The sequence below is a fragment of the Elgaria multicarinata genome, chromosome 9, assembly GCF_023053635.1.
Source record: "Elgaria multicarinata webbii isolate HBS135686 ecotype San Diego chromosome 9, rElgMul1.1.pri, whole genome shotgun sequence".
Lineage (NCBI taxonomy): Eukaryota > Metazoa > Chordata > Lepidosauria > Squamata > Anguidae > Elgaria > Elgaria multicarinata.
The window spans coordinates 54,257,442-54,276,934 of record NC_086179.1 but is presented as its reverse complement, the minus strand read 5'-3'; the positions used below and the strand labels follow the sequence as shown (position 1 = coordinate 54,276,934).

General features: G+C 42.7%; 1 protein-coding gene across 1 annotated transcript in view; it reads right to left on the bottom strand.

The window, feature by feature from the left end:
* PTPRR (protein tyrosine phosphatase receptor type R) overlaps window positions 1–19,493 on the bottom strand; it is a 135,120-nt gene that overhangs the window by 13,903 nt on the left and 101,724 nt on the right. The window contains exons 7-8 of the mRNA XM_063133893.1: window positions 2,060–2,246; window positions 98–182 (exon numbers count right to left, since the gene is read on the bottom strand). Coding sequence (XP_062989963.1) covers window positions 98–182; window positions 2,060–2,246 — 272 coding nt within the window. The remainder of the gene's footprint in view (window positions 1–97; window positions 183–2,059; window positions 2,247–19,493) is intronic.

Here is a 19,493-nt window from a genome sequence, read left to right as displayed (position 1 = left end):
ATGGTCATTGGCAATTGGCCATGCTGGCTGGGAATTATGGGAGTTTCAACCCAACACATGGGGAGGGCACTAGGAAGTTGGGTTGAAATGGACTTACTTGGAAGAATGGTCTTATAGCGATTTTTAGTTCCATGGCTTGGGATGTCAATTTCTTTAGGATCCACAAAATTCATAGGAATCTCCTGTAGAGAAAGCAAAAACAAACAAGTAGTTTTAGTATTTATAAGGGACAATTACTATTCACAAATGTGACAAAGGCCCATTTTTTAAAAAATGAAAAGTAACCTTATAAAGTTGTGATTTTGAGAAGTGGAGCAGTGAGGAAATGAAACTACTTTTTTTTCTGGCAGGACTTTTTTCTGCTCAAAATTGTAGTATGGAAATGTTATGTTATGGTTAGCTTATTAATGGTTTAATTTGTTTTTAGCTGTGTATATACAATGTTTTATATTTTGTATGACTTTATCTGTACGCTGCCCTGAAATCCTTGTGATATAGGGAAGGATACAAATGTTTTAATAAATAAAAATAAATGTAATTCAACTTCCCTTGGGATGACTTGGCTCATGGTTAGGAGTCTGACTGATCAATGCATCTGTATTTGGCTATTTCTCCCAAGTTAGATTGGCTGGTAACCTTTTGGTGGGACGTGGCTTGGTTCATTAGCATGACTTATCTCTAACTCTTTGCTCTGTAAGCACCTGTCCGTAATTCAGTCACTTTCTGCTCGGTGCATGATGTGGTCCTAGGTATTATAGGCAGATCTCTGAGCATCTGGTAGATGGAAAGTCCTGCTTCAAGCAGGTGTTTTGGTCTCTTCTGCTGTTATGATACTATGGCCTGATTCAGACAACACACTAAACCATGCTGCTTAACCACAAAATGGTTAAGGGAATGCATTAGTTAATGCATTGTGGTGTGAAGGTCGATAAATAAGGAGATGAGACAACAACAGCTGGATTTAAACAGGGCCACATTTTATTAAATGATCTGCAAGAGGGGGTGAATCCTACCAGGCATCCAGTATGGCCTGTTGCCAGGTCCCTGAAGTTGGGCGAGCCATTCGTGGCCCAAGGGTAGGCGCTGCGTCTTTCGCCTTCCCCCAGGCCTGCCCCTAGTGGGGTTGGGGGACCTCTTTTGTCACGCTGTATCTCAGGCCACCCAGAGGGGGAGGGAAGGAGGATAGAAGAGGCTCAGGATAACACATACCCTGGCCTCTCTGGTCTCCTCCTTTCCCTGCCCACCGGAATGCTCCCTTTCTTCCTCCTCAGAGGTTGCTTTCCCATCCTCGGAGGGCAACCCACGCAGGCCTTTCTGCACTGGCTGCATGGGGGTGGGGGAGGAGGGTCAAATCTCTGAAGTCAGAACACTTTCCCTGACTGCAGAAGATGGAATTCAAACAATCCTGTTGTCCCTCAGATGCTCACCCAGGGACCATAGCATTGCTCTCTTAAGGTGCATCCAGAAGGAGGACTCCTAGCGCTAGCAACCAGAAAGCCTTGTGCAACTGTTCTATCTTTTCTTACTTAACCGATATATCCTGTATTAAGGGGAAAAGAAAACTTGGGGTGGTTATGAGTAGGAGACTCATCTCGACCCCTCTGTAAACATCCTTAAATCATTCAGGGCATGGTTGGGGATCACATGTTGGGATGGGCCATAACTCAGTGAGATAGAGCTCCTGTGTTGCAGGCAGAAAGTCCCAGGTTCGACCCCTGAATTCTCCAGGTAAGATGAGGAAAGTTTCCTGCTTGAAACCCTGGGTAGCCGCTGCCAGTCAGTGTCGACAATACTGAGCTAGACGGACCAATGGTCTGACTCAGTATAAGGCATCTTTCTCTGTTCCTCTGTTTGAATACTCTTGCACATTTAAAGTTCCCTGTATGTGGAAAGCTAGTACATAAGGGAGAAACTTGTAAATTTCCGTGGACCTGTTCCGATCAACCAGGCAATTCAAAGACTGAAGACAACAGGTGCAACAGCTCAAACATTCATTCTGATTTGATGATGATGATGATGATGATGATGATGATGATGATGATATGATCAGTGGCCTTACCATGAATTCTGTCTGAAGCAAATGAGAACTTGCAACGGTAGCTTTTAACTGCTGCTTTGTCAGGATCCGGCTAGCTGACTGCAGATACTCCATTGCTACTTTTTCTCTTGGTGTGGGCACAGCAACAAAAGGTTCAACACTTCCTAAGCTGTTCATGTCCAAGGTGAGCGAGACGTTGGATCCTCGCCTGCGTAATAAGACAAGCACTGTGCAGTTAGCTCTTTATCTCATGAGACTTTATCTCCTATTTTTGAACTTGGTAGGTTGTGGCTGTGTGTGAAGTTAAGGCTGGAATACTAAACACACTTATTGAGGAGTAAGCCCCATTGAACAAAATGAGAGTTGCTTCTGAGTAAACTTGTATGGCAGGTGTGTAGAACTTCAGGCCTGTGGGCCAAATCTGGCCCTTTTAGGCCCCCCAGATGTCCCTCCCCTTTCCCCTCCCCCTTTGCCCTGACCGCTGATCATGTGATGTTTCCCCAGCTTTCATGCATTGGTTCCCCATTCTAAAAGGTTCAAATGGAACTCTAAGGCTTAGTTACTGCCAATAAAAGCTTTAAACTAAAAAAAAATGCTGGTATTTTTGGTATTTTGGCTCCACCCTCTTTGACTTTGACCCAGTCCCATTTTGCCTTCAGCCCCACCCACCACAGGAATGCAGCCCCCAAGATAGGGTGACCATATGGAAAGGAGGGCAGGGCTCCTGTATCTTTAACAGTTGTATTGAAATGGGAATTTCAGCAGGCGTCATTTGTATGCACGCAGCTATCGGAGCCACCAGCCTCCACTGAAACTAGCCTATAATTGTTGTTGTTGTTATTTTTAATTGACTGAATGTGGTGACAATATCTAGAAGAAGAAAAATCCTTAAAATCTAAATGTGTGTTCCTTTCAGTCAGTTTCCCCATGCTGCATTTCTGCCATGGTGGGGATCATAGATCTCTAAAATCCATGGAACACATTACAGATTCACTCTTTCTAATATCCAGTTTGATTACTTTTCTTTTTATGGACTTACTGCCTTGAAAGGTATACTGTTGCTGCAAATTATTATCCTGCTTTTGAGCTACTTAGCAGAGTCCTTTGCAAACACTGAATTAGAAAATAACTAGTCTATTTTATATCATGGAATACGTTCATTCTCTCTCTGTGTCTCTTATTTACGTCAGAGGATCCTTCCAATATATTCTGGTTTGTTTTATTGAACCAAATTCTTTCTTGCCATTTGGCTTGAATAGAAATAGCTTTGATTCTTTCACTGTCCCTTGGGAATCATTTATTACAGGAAAAGAACACCTGCTAAAATCAATGAAGCCCAGTGTTACAGCACTGCTTGCAGGTTTATTTCAATTTAAAATAAGAATTCAATTTAAGATAGTAAGTGCAGGGAGAGAGAGAGGTGTCTGATTTTCCCAGCAGATTACTGATTTTCATAGCCCCCCTCTATGGAACCGCAAAGAAATTCTATCAATACTTATATTAAATTATATTTCTTTATGCACCTTTAAAATCCATTTGGAAATGTTGACAGATGGTTGCACCTTTATGTCCCAGTTTCCACACAAGGCAATCTCACTGATCCAGCAAAAAACCAGCTGCTTGGCTGTCTACTCTGTCCCATTCTGGCACTACCACCTGATACGTTGCTTTTCTGGATGAATTCCCATATTACATTAATCACATGGCAATTGTAGGATGGAATAGCAAAAAACATTCAAAACGTGGTGGGGTGTCATCTGAGCACGTTGGGGAAATACAGCCCAAGCTGGGAGGATGTGTTTGTGGCAGGGGGACCACTTACGCATCATAAAAAAAGGGAAATGCTTCACCAAACAGGAAAAAAGATACAGATTTGGATATGCTAGTTGTTTATGTGTTTACTTATGCAAGTTTACTTATAATTTAAATAGAAATACAATACATTGCGGTATATTTTGGATGATATACACCAGGTGAGGTGTTTTCGCCTCAGAGCCAAGACAGGAATTACCTTAAATTGGTATCTAGTAGTTACAGCTTCCCCACGTTTTTACTTTATAAAGGACACAGACAAGTGGGAACAGATTGAGAGAAGTGCCCCAGAGGTGCCCCAATCCAGATCTTAAAATCCCCCAACCTCCCATGCCAGAGCCACAGTTAGGATTGCCCCCCCTTCTAGAATAAAAAAGGGGGAGGGAGATGTAGCTGCTAGACATAGAGGGCTTTTTTACATGAGGCTGTTAATCTGCTGTAGCCACTTTCATTTTCATCACAAAATTGAGATCTGGGCATGACACAAAGATTGTTTCCTTTCCTTCTTTTCCAGTACATTACCTCTAGGTGGCACTGGGGTATAGTGGAATAGCGAAATACACAAATGGAAAAAGTGGGGTTTTTTTCTTTCACAAATAATAAAACACAACTGCCAGTTTGATTGGTTTCTGTATGTGGAATGGAAGGTGTCATCTTTCTAATAGACTTCTTCCAAATAGCTTGGGTTCAAACTCTAATGGTGCTAGTTTATTTTATAAAGAAGAGTGCGAAATCATTTTCTAGATAGGTAAAGAAGTGCATTAATAAATAGTACATGACATCATACTTTTTAATCTAAAACTGGTGGGGTGTATATATGAGTGCTGAGTTAAAATGGGATATATTTTTGGAATATTTTCGCACCAAATAAGCCCCGTTTCTTTTTCTTTTTATCACATCCCCAAAGGGCGTGAAATTGTTCACAGTGGGGCAAATATCAGGGGCAAAATGGAACATGCTGAGGCAACCGGGTCAGTGCTGCCTCACACTATGTTCAATGTTAGCTCTCTAAGAGGATCTGTGGGTTTTCCTAGCAAACTGAGAAAATGCATTCATATTGTTTTCTAACAAAGCACAATTGAAATGTTAATATTTTCTTTGGCGTTTGCACTGTTTTATCCCTTAGTCATGGCAAAAGGGCTACTTCCTGTCTAACAACAACAAAAAAGAAATGCAGCCAGATCTAATTATAACTGTGAACTGATAGCGCTTCCCCGCCCCCCCAGTTCAAGAGATTAGTTAAGAAATTTAGTGTTGAGAAGGAAATGAATTTCCCTAAACAGATGCAGAGATATATCCAGCAGAGAGCAATTCACTAAAAATGGTTTAAGGAGATGTATGGAAACTAACACAAAAGGCATTTTTGCCATTATATGACAACAAATCATGGCTGGTTGGGGAATGCTGGAAGTTGTGGGGCTTTTTCCTCTCTAAACACACACAGGATTCGGCCGTTGAAGCCACTGGCCTGGTTCAGACAACATGGTAAACCATGCTGCTTAACCACAAAATGGTTAAGGGAATGCATGCATTCCCTTAACCATTTTGTGGTTAAGCAGCATGGTTTAGCGTGTCGTCTGAACCAGGCCACTGTCAAGTTTTTATTAGCTCCCATCTATTGACTGATTATGATTTTTAATTCCCGCCTTTATTGTTTGGGTGATTTGTATTGATTGAAGATGCAATCCTATGCATGTTTAGACACAAAAATGTCCTCTGATTCCCAGCATCCATCCATCCATCCATGCTGGCTGGGGCGTGCCGGGAACTGTAGAACTTTTTTCTGTCTAAACTTGCATAAGATTGCACTCTGAAAATATTATTTCTTATTTTCACCTGTGGGGCATCCTGCAAACCTTTTATGCAGAAGGCCTGATAAATCTATAGAATATAAGAAGCCTATTGCTGTGAGCCACTTACCTTGTAAAATGATGTTGGTGGGAACTAGATGGAGGGTGCTGGAAGACAAACAATTCGTTTCCTCACAAAGCATTTTGCTACTGCAAGGATCATCCCATTATAACAGGGTGAGCAGCTGGGTCATCAGCAATAGATCAGCAAGGGTTTTTTTTTTTTTACTCCCAATTCTTTACCAATAGCAACAAAGTGACTCCCAAACCCACACCTTAATTAAACTTCTGAAATAAAGAAGCTTAAGGTAACTTGGATTGTGCTTTTGTGCAGAAGGACTACGAGCTCTGTTCATTTCTGGGACTCCAAAGAAATTCCTGGGCTCAGAATTCTTTAATTCTAAATGGTTGTCGTTTGCACTAGGTTCTGGCAGGATCTACACTACTGTTTTAAAACGTTTTATAATGGTAGTGACAACTGTTGGGCCCCCGGACACACTCCAGATACAGTTTTCAAAATGTTTTCAAAGTATCATATCCTGCTTGGTGTAGATATGGCCTAGGTTGGGATCTTGCGGTTTTAATAATAATAATAAAAAGTAGATTCTATAATCCAGAAGTCTGCCCATCTATGCATTATACTATGCACTTGGCCTAAATAGCTCCAATCCTTCCCTTTTCCTTCCCTATCTTTCCCCTGAACAGAAGCTTGGGCAGTTATTATTATTTTGATTCATGAAGGCTTTCAACTAGGGCTTGGCAGGGACCCCTGATCCACCTTGGAGCCTGGTTCGGAGCCCCCGAAGAAGCCCTGATCTGCCTTGGGGCTGCTTCGGAGGTTGCCCGACTCGCCTTGGTCCCGAAGCCGAGGCGAGATTCGGGCCCTCAGAGGTGACTCAGACTTTTCTAGTTGCTGGCTGTGCAGCTGGTACCCAGGGACTTGACGTTCCTGGAAACTATGGTGGCCATAGAGATACTAATAACTCAGAGGCCCCACGATATCTTAAAATCATGCGAGGCCTGGTTATTTTTACTTGCGTCACCGTTGATGGAAGCCAGCAGAACTGAGGCGGTGGAGGCGGCAGCGGAGGTGGCAGGTAAGGCCCGCCTGGTGCCGCTCCGAATTGGCCTGAGGCAACCCGAATCTTTGGAGCCAATTGGCTTCAGCGTGCCTTGGGCTGAGGCGGAATCGCCTTGGAACCAAGCCGAGCTGAATTAGCCCGCCTCGGCTCAGATTTAGTGCCTCGGCCTGAGGCAGTGCACAGCCCTACTTTCAACATACCCGCAAAACCCATTGGCACCACCAGCATTAAACTGAGGAAAAGTGACTTTCCCAGTGCTATTCAGGCTATGATCCTAAATACAGTCAGTAAAGAATAAGCCCTATTGAACAAATTGGGGCTAACTTCTAAGTAAATATGCATGATATAAGACTGCATGGTTACAGCATAATCCTATACATGACTGTTCCAAAGTAAGTCCCACTGAGTTCAGTGGGTTTTACTTCCAGGCAAGTGGGCATAGGATTGCAGGCTTAGGGAGATGCCTATAGCTAGGAAGACATTTCCGTTCACAGTTGCCTGAGGAATGCTGGGAGTTGTAGGACTTCTTTCTGTCTAAATATGCGTAAGGTTGCACCCTTATTAAGCAAGTCAACCGACCTACAGGAGGGCAAAAGAAGATCGGAGATTCAATATCATTCCCCTTCATAACTAATGGGTCTACTTGCTTGATCATCATCATCATCATCATCATCATCATCATCATCCACCCTTAGTAATCAAGCAAGTAGACCAATTGAAATGAGTGTGATTTAGTTAGCAATGACAAACTTAAGTCCCATTCATTTCTAAATAGGGCTTATACTGAATTTTATCCATTGAGTATTTCTTAATGAATGCTCATCACCATCAAGTTACTCATATTTATGTAATAATACACATTTTGTCAGCAGCTTTCACACTTGTCTCTTTGGCAGAGGTCAGAAGAACCACCCGCTCCATACCACAGACTTCAGTATTTTTAGCAACCCGCCTAAACAGTTCTCATAGCAACTCCTGGGGAGTGACAGGGTGGGGGTGGGGGAAGAGGGAAGCGGCATTGAACTGGAGAATCGTTACAGGAAGCTCCACCTATCCATCTGGGTAACGACCAATCTGGTGAAAACCATCGATCATTCAAGGGGTCACTTCCTGCCTGTACTCTGCCTTAAAATCAGTTCCTTCTTTAGTACATGTCAACTGCATTTTCCAGTATTTGTTCCTGATGGTTTGTTTAAGCTGGGACCCGAGTGTTTGCTCAGAGGTCATGAAGAATGCAGTGCCAGTCCCCCCATTTTGTGCTTTCTCTCCGAATGGCCAGGGGCTCAAGTGAGGCTGACTGGTGAGCCTGGCCGCTCCCCTGCCCCCCAAAGTGTTGCTGCCTTTTCACTTTGGAATGTCAGACAAAGGGAGTTGCTTCCTTCTGCGCTCTCAGATCTCCGCTCCTTTGCTGGGATTCTCGTCACTCTTGCTGGGGGCTCTTTGCTGGGCTGTGTCAACTGTGCAGGTGGAAGGAAGCCATTAATTAGCTGGCGGGCACACTGCATTCTGATTACAGCGCATGGGGGGACGTGCTTGGTTTGCATTTTACGGTTGCATTGCAACGATACAAATTCCATGCTCATCATGCCTTCTAAGGACGGCAAAGGCAAATAGAAGGTAATGCAAATAGGCAAGATACTAAAATAGTTCTGTATACACATGTAAAAATTAATAACTGTTTGTGTTAACTAATTCTAGATGCAAGCCGGACTGAAAGGATAACAAGAATAGAACCTTGGCAGTGGACCCAATAAACCAAAGTACAGCCCTCCCCAGCCTGGTGCCCTCTTAGGGTGGCCAGGTGTCCCACTTTACAGAGGACAATCCTCTGTTTTGGAGAGCTGTCAGAGGACAGTCCTCTATTTGAAGAGGTGCGCATTCCAAGCTTGGTTTAAAGTCAAGGAACCATAGGGAGAGTTGAAGTTGTTGATCAACAGTCAGCACCAGGACAGCAGTCTGAGCAGTCACAGGTCACCTAGTCAGTCTTCTCCACTATGGTGATGTATTGTATTGTTACTATAGTTATTATGTTTAAATGTTCACCTTTACATATAAATTTGCATATGCAAATGTTATTCAAATAGGTTTCCTCTTTTGTGACACATTTCCTTTTTGCCCTCCAGATCTTTTGGACTTTAACTCCTAGCAGCCTCAGGCATCAGGGTCAAAGGTCAGGAATGCTGGGAATTGTAGTCCAAAACATTTGGAAAGTACCAGGTTGGGAGAAAACAGACCTAGCATATGATATGAGCTCTATAGCTGCACTCGGATATACTGTATTTAAGGGTAGCTCCGTGTCCTGTGAGTTCTGCCTTCGAAGACCTATATGTATGGGGATTAAGCCAAAATTTAGATCTATTCTCTATTGCATTTTCAAGATCCCTGCCCATATTAGAGCCACTTCCTTACTATCATATTATCAAGGTGCTCCAATGCTGTATCATTCCTATTCTTTCAATATAAGCCAGTGGGAGCATTTTTGAAGCTCTCTTTAGAAGTGCCCCCACAGAGGGACCCATCATTCCAAGTATTCAATGGGAGTCAATGGAAAAAGCAGGGAATGTTCTCCTGAGTATTCTCACAGTCCCTGTAAAAATCAAGCTTCATTTGCGGAATTGAAGCTATCCATAACTCAATGGCAGAATTCCTGTTGGGCACGCAGAAGGGCCCAGGTTCAATTCTTGGCATCTCCAGTCAAGGAGGACCTCGGGGAAGAAGAAGGGCAAGAAGCGGCTCTCTGCCTAAGAGCCACTGCCAGTCACAGCAGACAATACCGGCCTCGATGGGCAAATAGCCTGACCTGGTCTATTGAAGTTTCCTGTGTTCCTTTTTGTTACAAGACTTGTGCTTCTCCAAGAGTAGTGCAATCATGCACCAGTTCCAAGCAATGCAGGTGTATCAGCACTGTATCTGCAGCCAGGAGGAGCCATGGGGCAGCAGGGTGGGGGAGGACTGCAGAGGAAGAACACACCAGACACATAATTTGGATGAGCACAAAACCTTCAGCTACGATGTCACAGAGGCACGGCATTTTTGGCAAGGATGTGGTTTCTTAGGGCTGGCGTCAAGGGTAGGCCTGGCTGATCACCTGCTGACTCCAGTCCTCCCCGCCACTCTCTGAGTTCCACCTCAAAGCTCAGTCTGCCTTGTTCCCAATTGGGAGCTTCCCACCCCTCTTTCAAACAGGAAAAGTACCCGTTCGCCTGCACATTTTTAAAACGTCCACCCAAATGCACACTTCCCCACACTGACAAAAGTGTGAATATGCATGTTCTTCCAAAATGTGCATTTCAAAAAGGTGGCATTTTTTCTCAAGGATGCATCTTGCAAAGGACCTTCGGAATGTGCCCACAAAGTGTGCATTGCCCACCGAATGCGATTACAGTTGGGGATGTGATCAGGACACGTTCTCAACTTTAATGAACGGAAACGAAGTCCTCATACATCCCTACTTCTATGAGGCATTCAGACCTCACCGTGTCAAAAGTGAATGAAGGAAATTGTTTTGAAAAGTACGTCTAGGGCAAATTTTAAGCAATCAGTATCGGTTTGGGACAGGAATCGTTCAGCATCCTGTGCAGCAAAACATCTGACAGGAGACTGGTTTCAGCTTTCCCTCTTTTAATCAGGCTTTCTAAAGTACTGCCAACTCACTTCTGTACTTCCCTTGATAAGGCTGCACTGCTGAGCAACGGGAACTGACCATTCGAGAACTGAACACTTAGATAGCCTCTCGTCTTTTCCTGTCAAATTGGATTGGATCCATCAGATGGGATTTTATCATGCAAGACATGCATTCAGATGAAACAGGGTTGTAAGATTCCCAAAGAATCTTACGCATAGGCCCTTGACATTCTCTCCTGATGTCCCATCACAGCCTTGCCTAACCTTGTGCCCTCCAGATGTGTATGGGACTGCAACTCCCATAATTCCCAGGGAAGGCTGCTCTAGCATAACTATCAAACAGACTTCAGGATGGGCCGATGTTCCCATGCTGGCTGGGAATTATAGAATTTGCAGGCCCATACACATCTGGAGGGCACCAGGATGAGAAAGGCTGCTCTAGCATGACCTCAAAACAGGCATTAAGATGTGGATAGAAGCTGCCTTGATTCTCAGTGGCTGAGGTCACCAGGGGCAGAAAGTGAAATGCTGCCATTCATTCCTATGGAAAAAGGGGAGGCATTTGAATGGTGCTCCCCAGTGCATCAAGGACCAACTTAGACATTGCCAGAAATTTCTTCACCTATATGAACAGAAGCTCAGAATTAAAAGGGCATGAAACTGCCCCTTTAGTTAAAATGAGTCTCTCTCTCTCTCTCCCGCCCCCACCTGCTGTGAAGACTGCAGCTAAGCTCAGAGGAACAGGGATGTCTGAGGGGGTGCTAGATGACATCATCAACCCTGCTAATCAAAAGTCCTAGTACATTGACCCTGTGAACTCTGGCTCCACTACATTAGGACAGCAGGAGAGGGCTATGCCCCCAAGTCTCGATTATGAGCTTACTATAGGCACCTGGTTGGCCATTGTATGAACAAAATGCTGGATTAGGTAGGCCTTTGGTCTGATACAACAAATCACATTTATATGTTATGTTCTTAGCTGGTACTTTGCCCTAAGGGTGTAGCAGGAGGGAGGGGGGAGGATCGCGGACTTACCTGCTTCCACGATCCTCCCTCAGCTTCTATATGGCTTTGCTCTTTCACCCTCTGACACACAGCAGAGTGGCTGGTGAATGTTTGCATGCATTAGTTACATGTTAAGATGGACACAAGGAATTAAGATGTGGGGATGAACATGGTCTGCTTCCCCATTCCTTGTTGTGCATTCCCCTGTAGACAGATGGTTTAGTTTCTGCCCTGATTTTTTCAACTTCTAGAGCTATTTATCTAACTCTAGTCATCCTCCAGAACAAACATGTTCTAAACTCTTTTAAAAGGATGTTGGTACTCTGGTCCTTATTCTTCTCCTTTCAGCTTGTTCTAACGAAACGGACCTTTTAACAGGTCACTGAGACAAACCACTGACAAGCTATCGAAACTGTCTGCCAGACGTTGGCTACTGATTAATTTCTCTTAAGTTCAGCCAAAGGGAAGAAAATGCAATGGGTGGAGCAGCAAAGACGAGCGCAATCAACAGCCGACCGAAGAAGGTTTCCTGTCACCTTGGGAACAAAGTTGATTGGCAGCGCCATTTCCTGTGTACAAGCTAAAGCCAGCAGCAACGCTGGTCACAAGAATCAACCTGCAATAAGAAATCTGAGAATGCAATATGTTGATGCTTCTACCAAACTCTTGGCTGATTTATATAAAAGGCAAATACAATTGCTTTTCAGCATGGCAGCAATTGCACAATTAATTGACTTTCAAGTTGCTGGTGCTGTATGTACTCTTTGATGGTTATGTCTTAGGAAAAGTGTAGGATGTGCCACATAGTGCTGCAGAAAAGACTCATGGCGTAGTGGAATGAGCTTGCTGTTGTGAATATCCATAAGTGGTAATGAAGTGGTAATATGCCCACCCGAACATAGCCTTGGTCACGTCTGATTTTACTGCACACATTTAAGACAAATCTGTTCTACATAACATCTTAATGTTAAAATCACTGAAATAAAGAACAAGTGAGAGATTCAATGTATCTGAAATTAATTTCACTCACTCCTGCTTTTGTAGGTTTTGCTGTACTATGAAGCTTTTGCTATACTCTGTGTATTACATTCTCCCCTTCCCTCAAATATCTTTTCTAACAGTGTCTTCATTCATTGCAAGCTGCTGTTGTTGTTAACAGCGTTTGCTACTGCCCCCAGATCTGTTTCAAATTTGGTGCGGCTAAAGCTCTACCTAAAAGCTTTCATGGTGCCAACTTTCAGCTCTTTATCTTTAAAAATGACACTTTAAAAAAAATAATTTTAAAACCTCATTTTAAAAAAAATCCTAAAAAATCAATGGATGAACAAATTTGTTTCAAATTTGGTGTGGCTAAAGCTCTACCTAAATCCTATCATGGTACAAAGTTTCATCTCTTTATCTTTAAAAATTATGATTTTAAAAATAATAATTTTAAAACCTCAATTTTTTAAAAAATCCTAAAAAATCAATGGATGAACAGATCTGTTTCAAATTTGGTGTGGCTAAAGCTCTACCTAAATCCTATCATGGTACAAAGCTTCATCTCTTTAACTTTAAAAATGATGATTTTAAAAATAATAATTTTAAAACCTCAATTTTTTTAAAAAATCTAAAAAATCAATGGATGAATGGATTTGTTTCAAATTTGGTGTGGCTAAAGCTCTACCTAAATCCTTTCATGGTGCAAAGTTTCATCTCTTTATCTTTAAAAATGATGATTTTAAAAATAATAATTTTAAAACCTCAATTTTTAAAAAATTCCTAAAAAATCAATGGATGAACGGATCTGTTTCAAATTTGGTGTGACTAAAGCCCTTCCTAAGAGCTACCATTGTACCAAGTTTCATGTCTTTATCTTAAAAAAATGATTGAGCTATAAGCATTTTTGTTAATTCCCATTAGAGCTGCTCTTTGAAAAAAAATCCGGATTTCCCCTCCCCCTCCCGGATTTGCAAATCCGGTCATATGGTCACCCTACCATTAGCGACAACTCCGGAGCTGCACCCTCCTCCCCTACTGCTCCTGATGGTGCCTAGTGACATGTGACCAAGGATGGAGAGCCACTTCCAGATGATGGCTGCTGAAGCCTGATAAGTCTTTCCTCCTGCCCAAGGCATGCTGGAAGGAAGTTGTAGGTGTAAGTCTAGGTCTCTAACTAATGTCTTAATCTTTGAACACCATCTGAGGTGTGGTGGGAGACAACTTGAGAGAGGGCCTTCTTGGTTGCGGCACCCTGCTTATGAATTTCTTTTTCCCAGGCAGGCTTGCCTAGTGACTGAATTAATGGCTTTTAAGTGCCAAGTGAGGGTTTTATTTTTTAAAAAATATTATTTAACTTGATGAGATTTTTTAATGCTGCATTCCCCCACCCCCACCCCGGTCATAACTAAACCACAACATTCTAAAATAGATGCAGGAATTACTGAATAAAGGTTACGATTTTTATGTAAAGGCCTGTTTATACCATTGAAACAGAATGGAGGAATGACTGATAGCTGAGGTTAGAATGGAATGGTGGGCAGGGTGAGTGGCTGTTGGAGAAAATTAGGTAGAAGGAGAACTGAGGCAGTTAGTGAGAGGTCAGGAAAGTGGGAGCTGAGTTAGGATTGAGAGATACTGACCTGGTTTGCTCACCCATACTTTATTTTAAATCAGCCACTCTACATGCCAGTACTATTTTTATTTATTTATTTACAATATTTATATACCGCTCCCCCTTCAAAATTTCAGAGTGGTGTACAAGATAAAATAAAATACTGCACCTCCCAGCATGCCTTTGGCAGCCTGCAAGTGCCCACGTTCTCTCAGACATCCTCTTGTTGCTGATGCTACTCCTTGATAGAGCATCGAGTAGTAGCATCGCTGAGGAGGGGAGGTAAGTGGCTGTCAGTGGACGTGCCCAGCTCCAGCCAATCCTGCTGGGACTGCGTCACCCACCAAGTACTCCATCAAGACTACTGAAGGGACAGCGCCAGGCTGGGCACTTCCTCCCTTTGTCAGGTCTGTTTCTGGGCATATGTAGAGTGCCTCCCCTTCCTCCCTCCCTCTTAAGGGTGAAGGCTTCGCACTTGCTTCCCCCAGATTCCGAGGAAACAGTGATATCAGGACGGAGTGCCTTTGAACATTTTTGGCCCCTTAAGTCATGCTGTTGTATCGAGTTATGATTTTAAAACCACACATAGGGCAGGAGGAGGCACCACAAATAGATGCAGCCCATTTATGTGGGTTGTTTCCTTTTATGTGGAATTGGGTTGACTGCTCGAGACCAGCCTTAGGAGTTGGGGTTATGAAAGACACACAGCAGCAACCTGCCCATGCACTCACAATGGCTGCTAAAGGCCAGTAAGTCTGGCCTCCCACCCAAGGAATCCTGGGAGTTCTACCCAAGGCATACTGGGAGTTGTAGGCGTAAGCCATGGTTTTTATTAAATTCTTTTAAAATACTTAAAACCCCAAATTCTGTGTATTTAGATTTTCCTGGTACATTGTACAGCCAGCCCTATCAGCATGCCAAATTTAAAGTTTCTAACTCATCTGGAAGTGGGTAAACATTTCTGGACATACATCGCACACACACACTTTCTCCTTTACAGGTAGAGATGTACTGGATGTGCTACTGCTGGTCATTTGTTTTGTTTGGGAGTACCATAAGTGTTTCATATGTAGTAGTTTTTTGGCTCTCAAAATACTTACTTGGTGTTAGTGGCTAGCTCTACCCCCACTCTCAATGATGATACATGCAGATAGGTGTAGAAGGGCCCTACATGTGTGTAGTGCTCCTCCACATCAGGTGGAATCTTGGGCTAATCAGGATCCCCCACCATTGTGTGGAGGAGTCCTGCGTGTGCATAGCCACTCCACATGGCTGCTGAACACATGACTGGCAGAGGATAGAGCCAGCACACATGTTATTATCGGGAACAGGGCTAGCTGGTGCAATCCCATGACTCCATCAGGCCTGTTTTCAATATATTAGGTGTAAACTCTTGTATTATGTCAAGACTTTGAAATACTCATCCCAAACTCTTTTTTTTGCATTCATCACAAGCTTCTGATTTAAACAATTGTTATTGACATTCCCCTGAAAGCAATGGCTAAGAGTTATATTAAGCACACATAAAAAAGCATATTCATCTCAACACAATGGAGTAAATTTAACCTCCAAATCTATGCAAAGCTGTATATTTCAGCCAGGAAATTCCAGATCCCTTCCTGTAAATATATTAGGTTCTCATGCTTGTGCTCCCATGCACAAAAACTGGCTCTGTTTCATTATTTAGTTTTCAGAGAGCTACACAATGCTTCACATGAAGTGATTGCGCCTAACTGAATATTCAACTAAAAAGGCAGGAAATTATATATATGGCACAAGTGGAGGTACTTCTGCCAGCAATCCTGCTCAATTAATTAAATATTAGAGAAAAAGGAATTCTGGAAAGAATTGCTCAGTGTCTGAAAGCTATGCAGAGGCATATAACACTCTACTTTCCCCTCACAGGTAGCCTGTCATATGTGAATGGTGGCCTTTTCAATCCTGGTGTATTCATGATAAAGAAACTCATAAAAAGCGATCCAATACATTTATATCAACTCACATGTTGTAATGAATACATTTTCTCAATTCAACTACTTGTGTTACAAAATAATAAAAGTTATGTATCATGTGAAAACTAAATGATCACATTAGCATTACTGGTAAAAGTGCTATAGTTGTCCACATGACAAAAATATCATAAATGGTAATCATAATTAATAGGTTATGGAAGCTGCTTTCTGTTTCCCCATGGTGGGTGTTGTTGTGCAAGAATTCTCCATGGGAACTGGGTGAGATTTGCAATTTCATGGAGACAACCCCCCATTCCTCATGAGCTTGACATGTGGAGAAAAACACACAAAAGGAACCATTTAAAGGAGCCTAGGTGTTATGTCCCATACATCATAAGAATTATCCAGAGCAGTGATTAAACCTACTATGTGTTGCCTATCCTTCATACTGAATGGGTACATCTATTGTAGGCTTTGTCCATGTAGTACATTTTTGAGCTCTTAACTGAAATGTAAGACGTTTCCCTAGAAGTCTGTGCCTCCAATGTGTCCCAACACATCTGGTTAGATGTGGAGACATTTTTCCTTAGGGTATCTCAAAGCTGAACTTCAAGTTCAAATTGTTAACTCATATCAGGGAAGAGGCATCAAACACTATGTATACTTCATGGATAACAATGGAGTTTTTTTCAAAATAGAAGGAAATTTCAAAGGTCTGTTACTAACATCCCAGAGTTGTGGCTATAGTCAAGATCAGCTTTCCCCAATCTAGTGTCCTCAAGATGTTTTGAATGACAACTCCCAGCGTTCCTGACTATTGGCCAACATGGGGAAAGCTTTTGAAGATCTTCAGAAAAATATAATGTTGGATTAATTAGGTTAAGACCTTCCCTGAATACTTATTCTTTACACTTGACACACTGCTAGGGTGTTCTTTGAACTCTAAAGATTGACACCCTAGTAGAGATACACAAAGTGATCCAAGAGAATTCTATAGATTCTGGCAAAATGAGATTCTTATTGGAGTCTCAATGTCTGCCCAGATTTCTTTAGATCCTGTTTTGTGCCAATGACTTCCTTGATTCATGTCAGAGCCTAGAGGTCTCCATCCCTGCTCTTGACCTGACAGCGTCATTCCAGGGTAGAAGGCCCAATTTATGCCATGCCGGACACAGCAGGCAAAGGGCCCCTAGGTATCCTGCAAAATTCAGGAGAGCTCATCATTAGCATAGCTATTTTCTTCTTTCCTAAGAAAGATAGCAAGTGATAGCACCAACAGCAAATTACCTGGTTCATATATAATGACCAACCATGGGTTAACTCCTGGTTAATTGGACCTACATTGGAGCAGGTTCCTTTCTGCTTGTTCATCACTTCCACTTTGTTTCTGGATTACAAAACAACCCAGGAACACCTTATACTCCATGACATCTGAACCTGGCACTCTGGATTGTTGAGGCAGAAACAATCCAATGTTATAACCCAAAATCAAAGCATGGGTTAAAACTATGGGTCATTTTCCCTTAAAAACCCAGAGTTTCATGTATGTTTGTTTATTATTTACCATATTTATATACCGCTCCCCATCCATGGATTTGGAGCACTGAACAAATAGAATAAAAGAATAAAGCAGAATAAAAACACATTAATATTACATTTTTAAAAGAAACAAAGTGTAAATAAAACCACAGCTGGTCATTCAAGGAAAGTCTCCAGGAACAATTATGTTTTCAGGAGGCGCCAGAAGGAAGACAACACTGGCGCCTGCCGGGCAGGGAATTCCATAGGAAGGGGGCCACCACATTGAAGGCTCTTCTCTACTACTCATTTCCACCCAATTCTAAGGAAGTGGTTTCTTTGCTAAACTGGTGTCTGTTGGCAGTAATGGACTGGATGAGGGTGAACAAATTAAAGCTTAATCCAGACAAGACAGAGGTGCTCCTGGTCAGTTGAAAGGCATATCAGGGAATAGGGATTCATCTTGTGCTGGATGGGGTTACACTCCCCCTGAAGACACAGGTTCATAGCTTGGAAGTACTCTGGATTCAGCTCTGAGCCTGGAAGCCCAGGTTTCTGCAGTGGCCAGGAGTGCATTTGCACAGTTAAAGCTAGTGTGCCAGCTGCGCCCATTCCTTGAGATGTCAGACCTGGCCATGGTGACACATGCCATAGTTACATCCCACTTGGATTACTGTAACATGCTCTATGTGGGGCTGCCTTTGAAGAGTGTTTGGAAACTTCAGCTGGTTCAAAGAGCTGCAGCCATATTGTTGACTGGGGCTGGTTACAGGGAGCACACAACTCCCCTGTTACAACAGCTCCACTGGCTTTCAGTCTGTTTCCAGGCACAATTCGGGTCCAGTTATTTAAAAGACAGTATTCTCTCATATCAGCCTGCTCATGCTCTGAGATCTCCTGGGGAGGCCTTTCTCTCAGTCCCACCAATATCGCAGGCATGCCTGATGGGTATGAGGAAGAGGGCCTTCTCGGTGGCTGCTCCAAGGCTCTAGAACTCCCTTCCCAAGGAGGCTAGGCTGACTCCCTCTGTGCTACACTTTTGGAGGCAGGCAAAAACTTTTTTGTTCCGACAGGCTTTTGGAACTACTCTGGACCTGTGTTAATGTATTAGATTTTTTAAAAAAATCTGTTACAGTTTTTAAATTTTTAAAAATGTTTATAATTTTACTACTGGTTTAATTCTATTTTAACTTTTGTAAATTTATATTTATATGTTTTAATTGTACATGTTTTACACTTGTAAAGCACCTTGAGTCCCAGTACTGGGAAATGGTGGTATATAAATATAATAACAACAATAATAATAATAATAATAATAATTCTCCTGGTGTACTCCAATCAGACTATAGATCCATGTTGAACCACCAGGAGCATGTTTGCGCATCATGGAGCACAACCCAGGAACAGGACGCTCCTAGGTTGTTTTGTAATCCAGAAACAAAATGGAAGTGGCAACTAGGCTGGGGGCAATGCTCTTGCTTGTTCTTGTATGGTCCTAACCATGTGGGTTAAACAAACCATGGGTTCTCACTACATCCAAACCAGGCCACTGTGTTGCCAGCCTGGCCATTCTTTTGCATCCTCCACAGCGCCCCAGATGAAGCATCATTCTGGGGCAATGTGGGCAAAAAATGGCAGCTGCCACAAACAATAAAATAAAAATAATAGGGAAAATTTGGAGAAAATTCTGCAAAGCAGTCTTCTTTTCCAGGTGGAGGAGGGGGTACCGAGATGAAGAATATTTTCAGAATGTTTCAGTTTAACTAGTTTTTTATTCCCTCATCATGGGAAAGGGAAGATAATTCTAGGGCCCAGCCTCTGTAGAATGATTAGCTACTGATTTGTAGAAGGAGTTCATGTTTTCCTCCCTTCCCTACAGATCAGCAAGGCTAAGAAAGAGGAGTTCCTGCCTCATGAACTGAACTGTAAAGAGCATCACTCAGAACAACATGCTCTATCTCAGTCATGTCTAGCCTTGTGCCCTCCACATAAGTAGGGGGACAACTCCCAACATCCCCA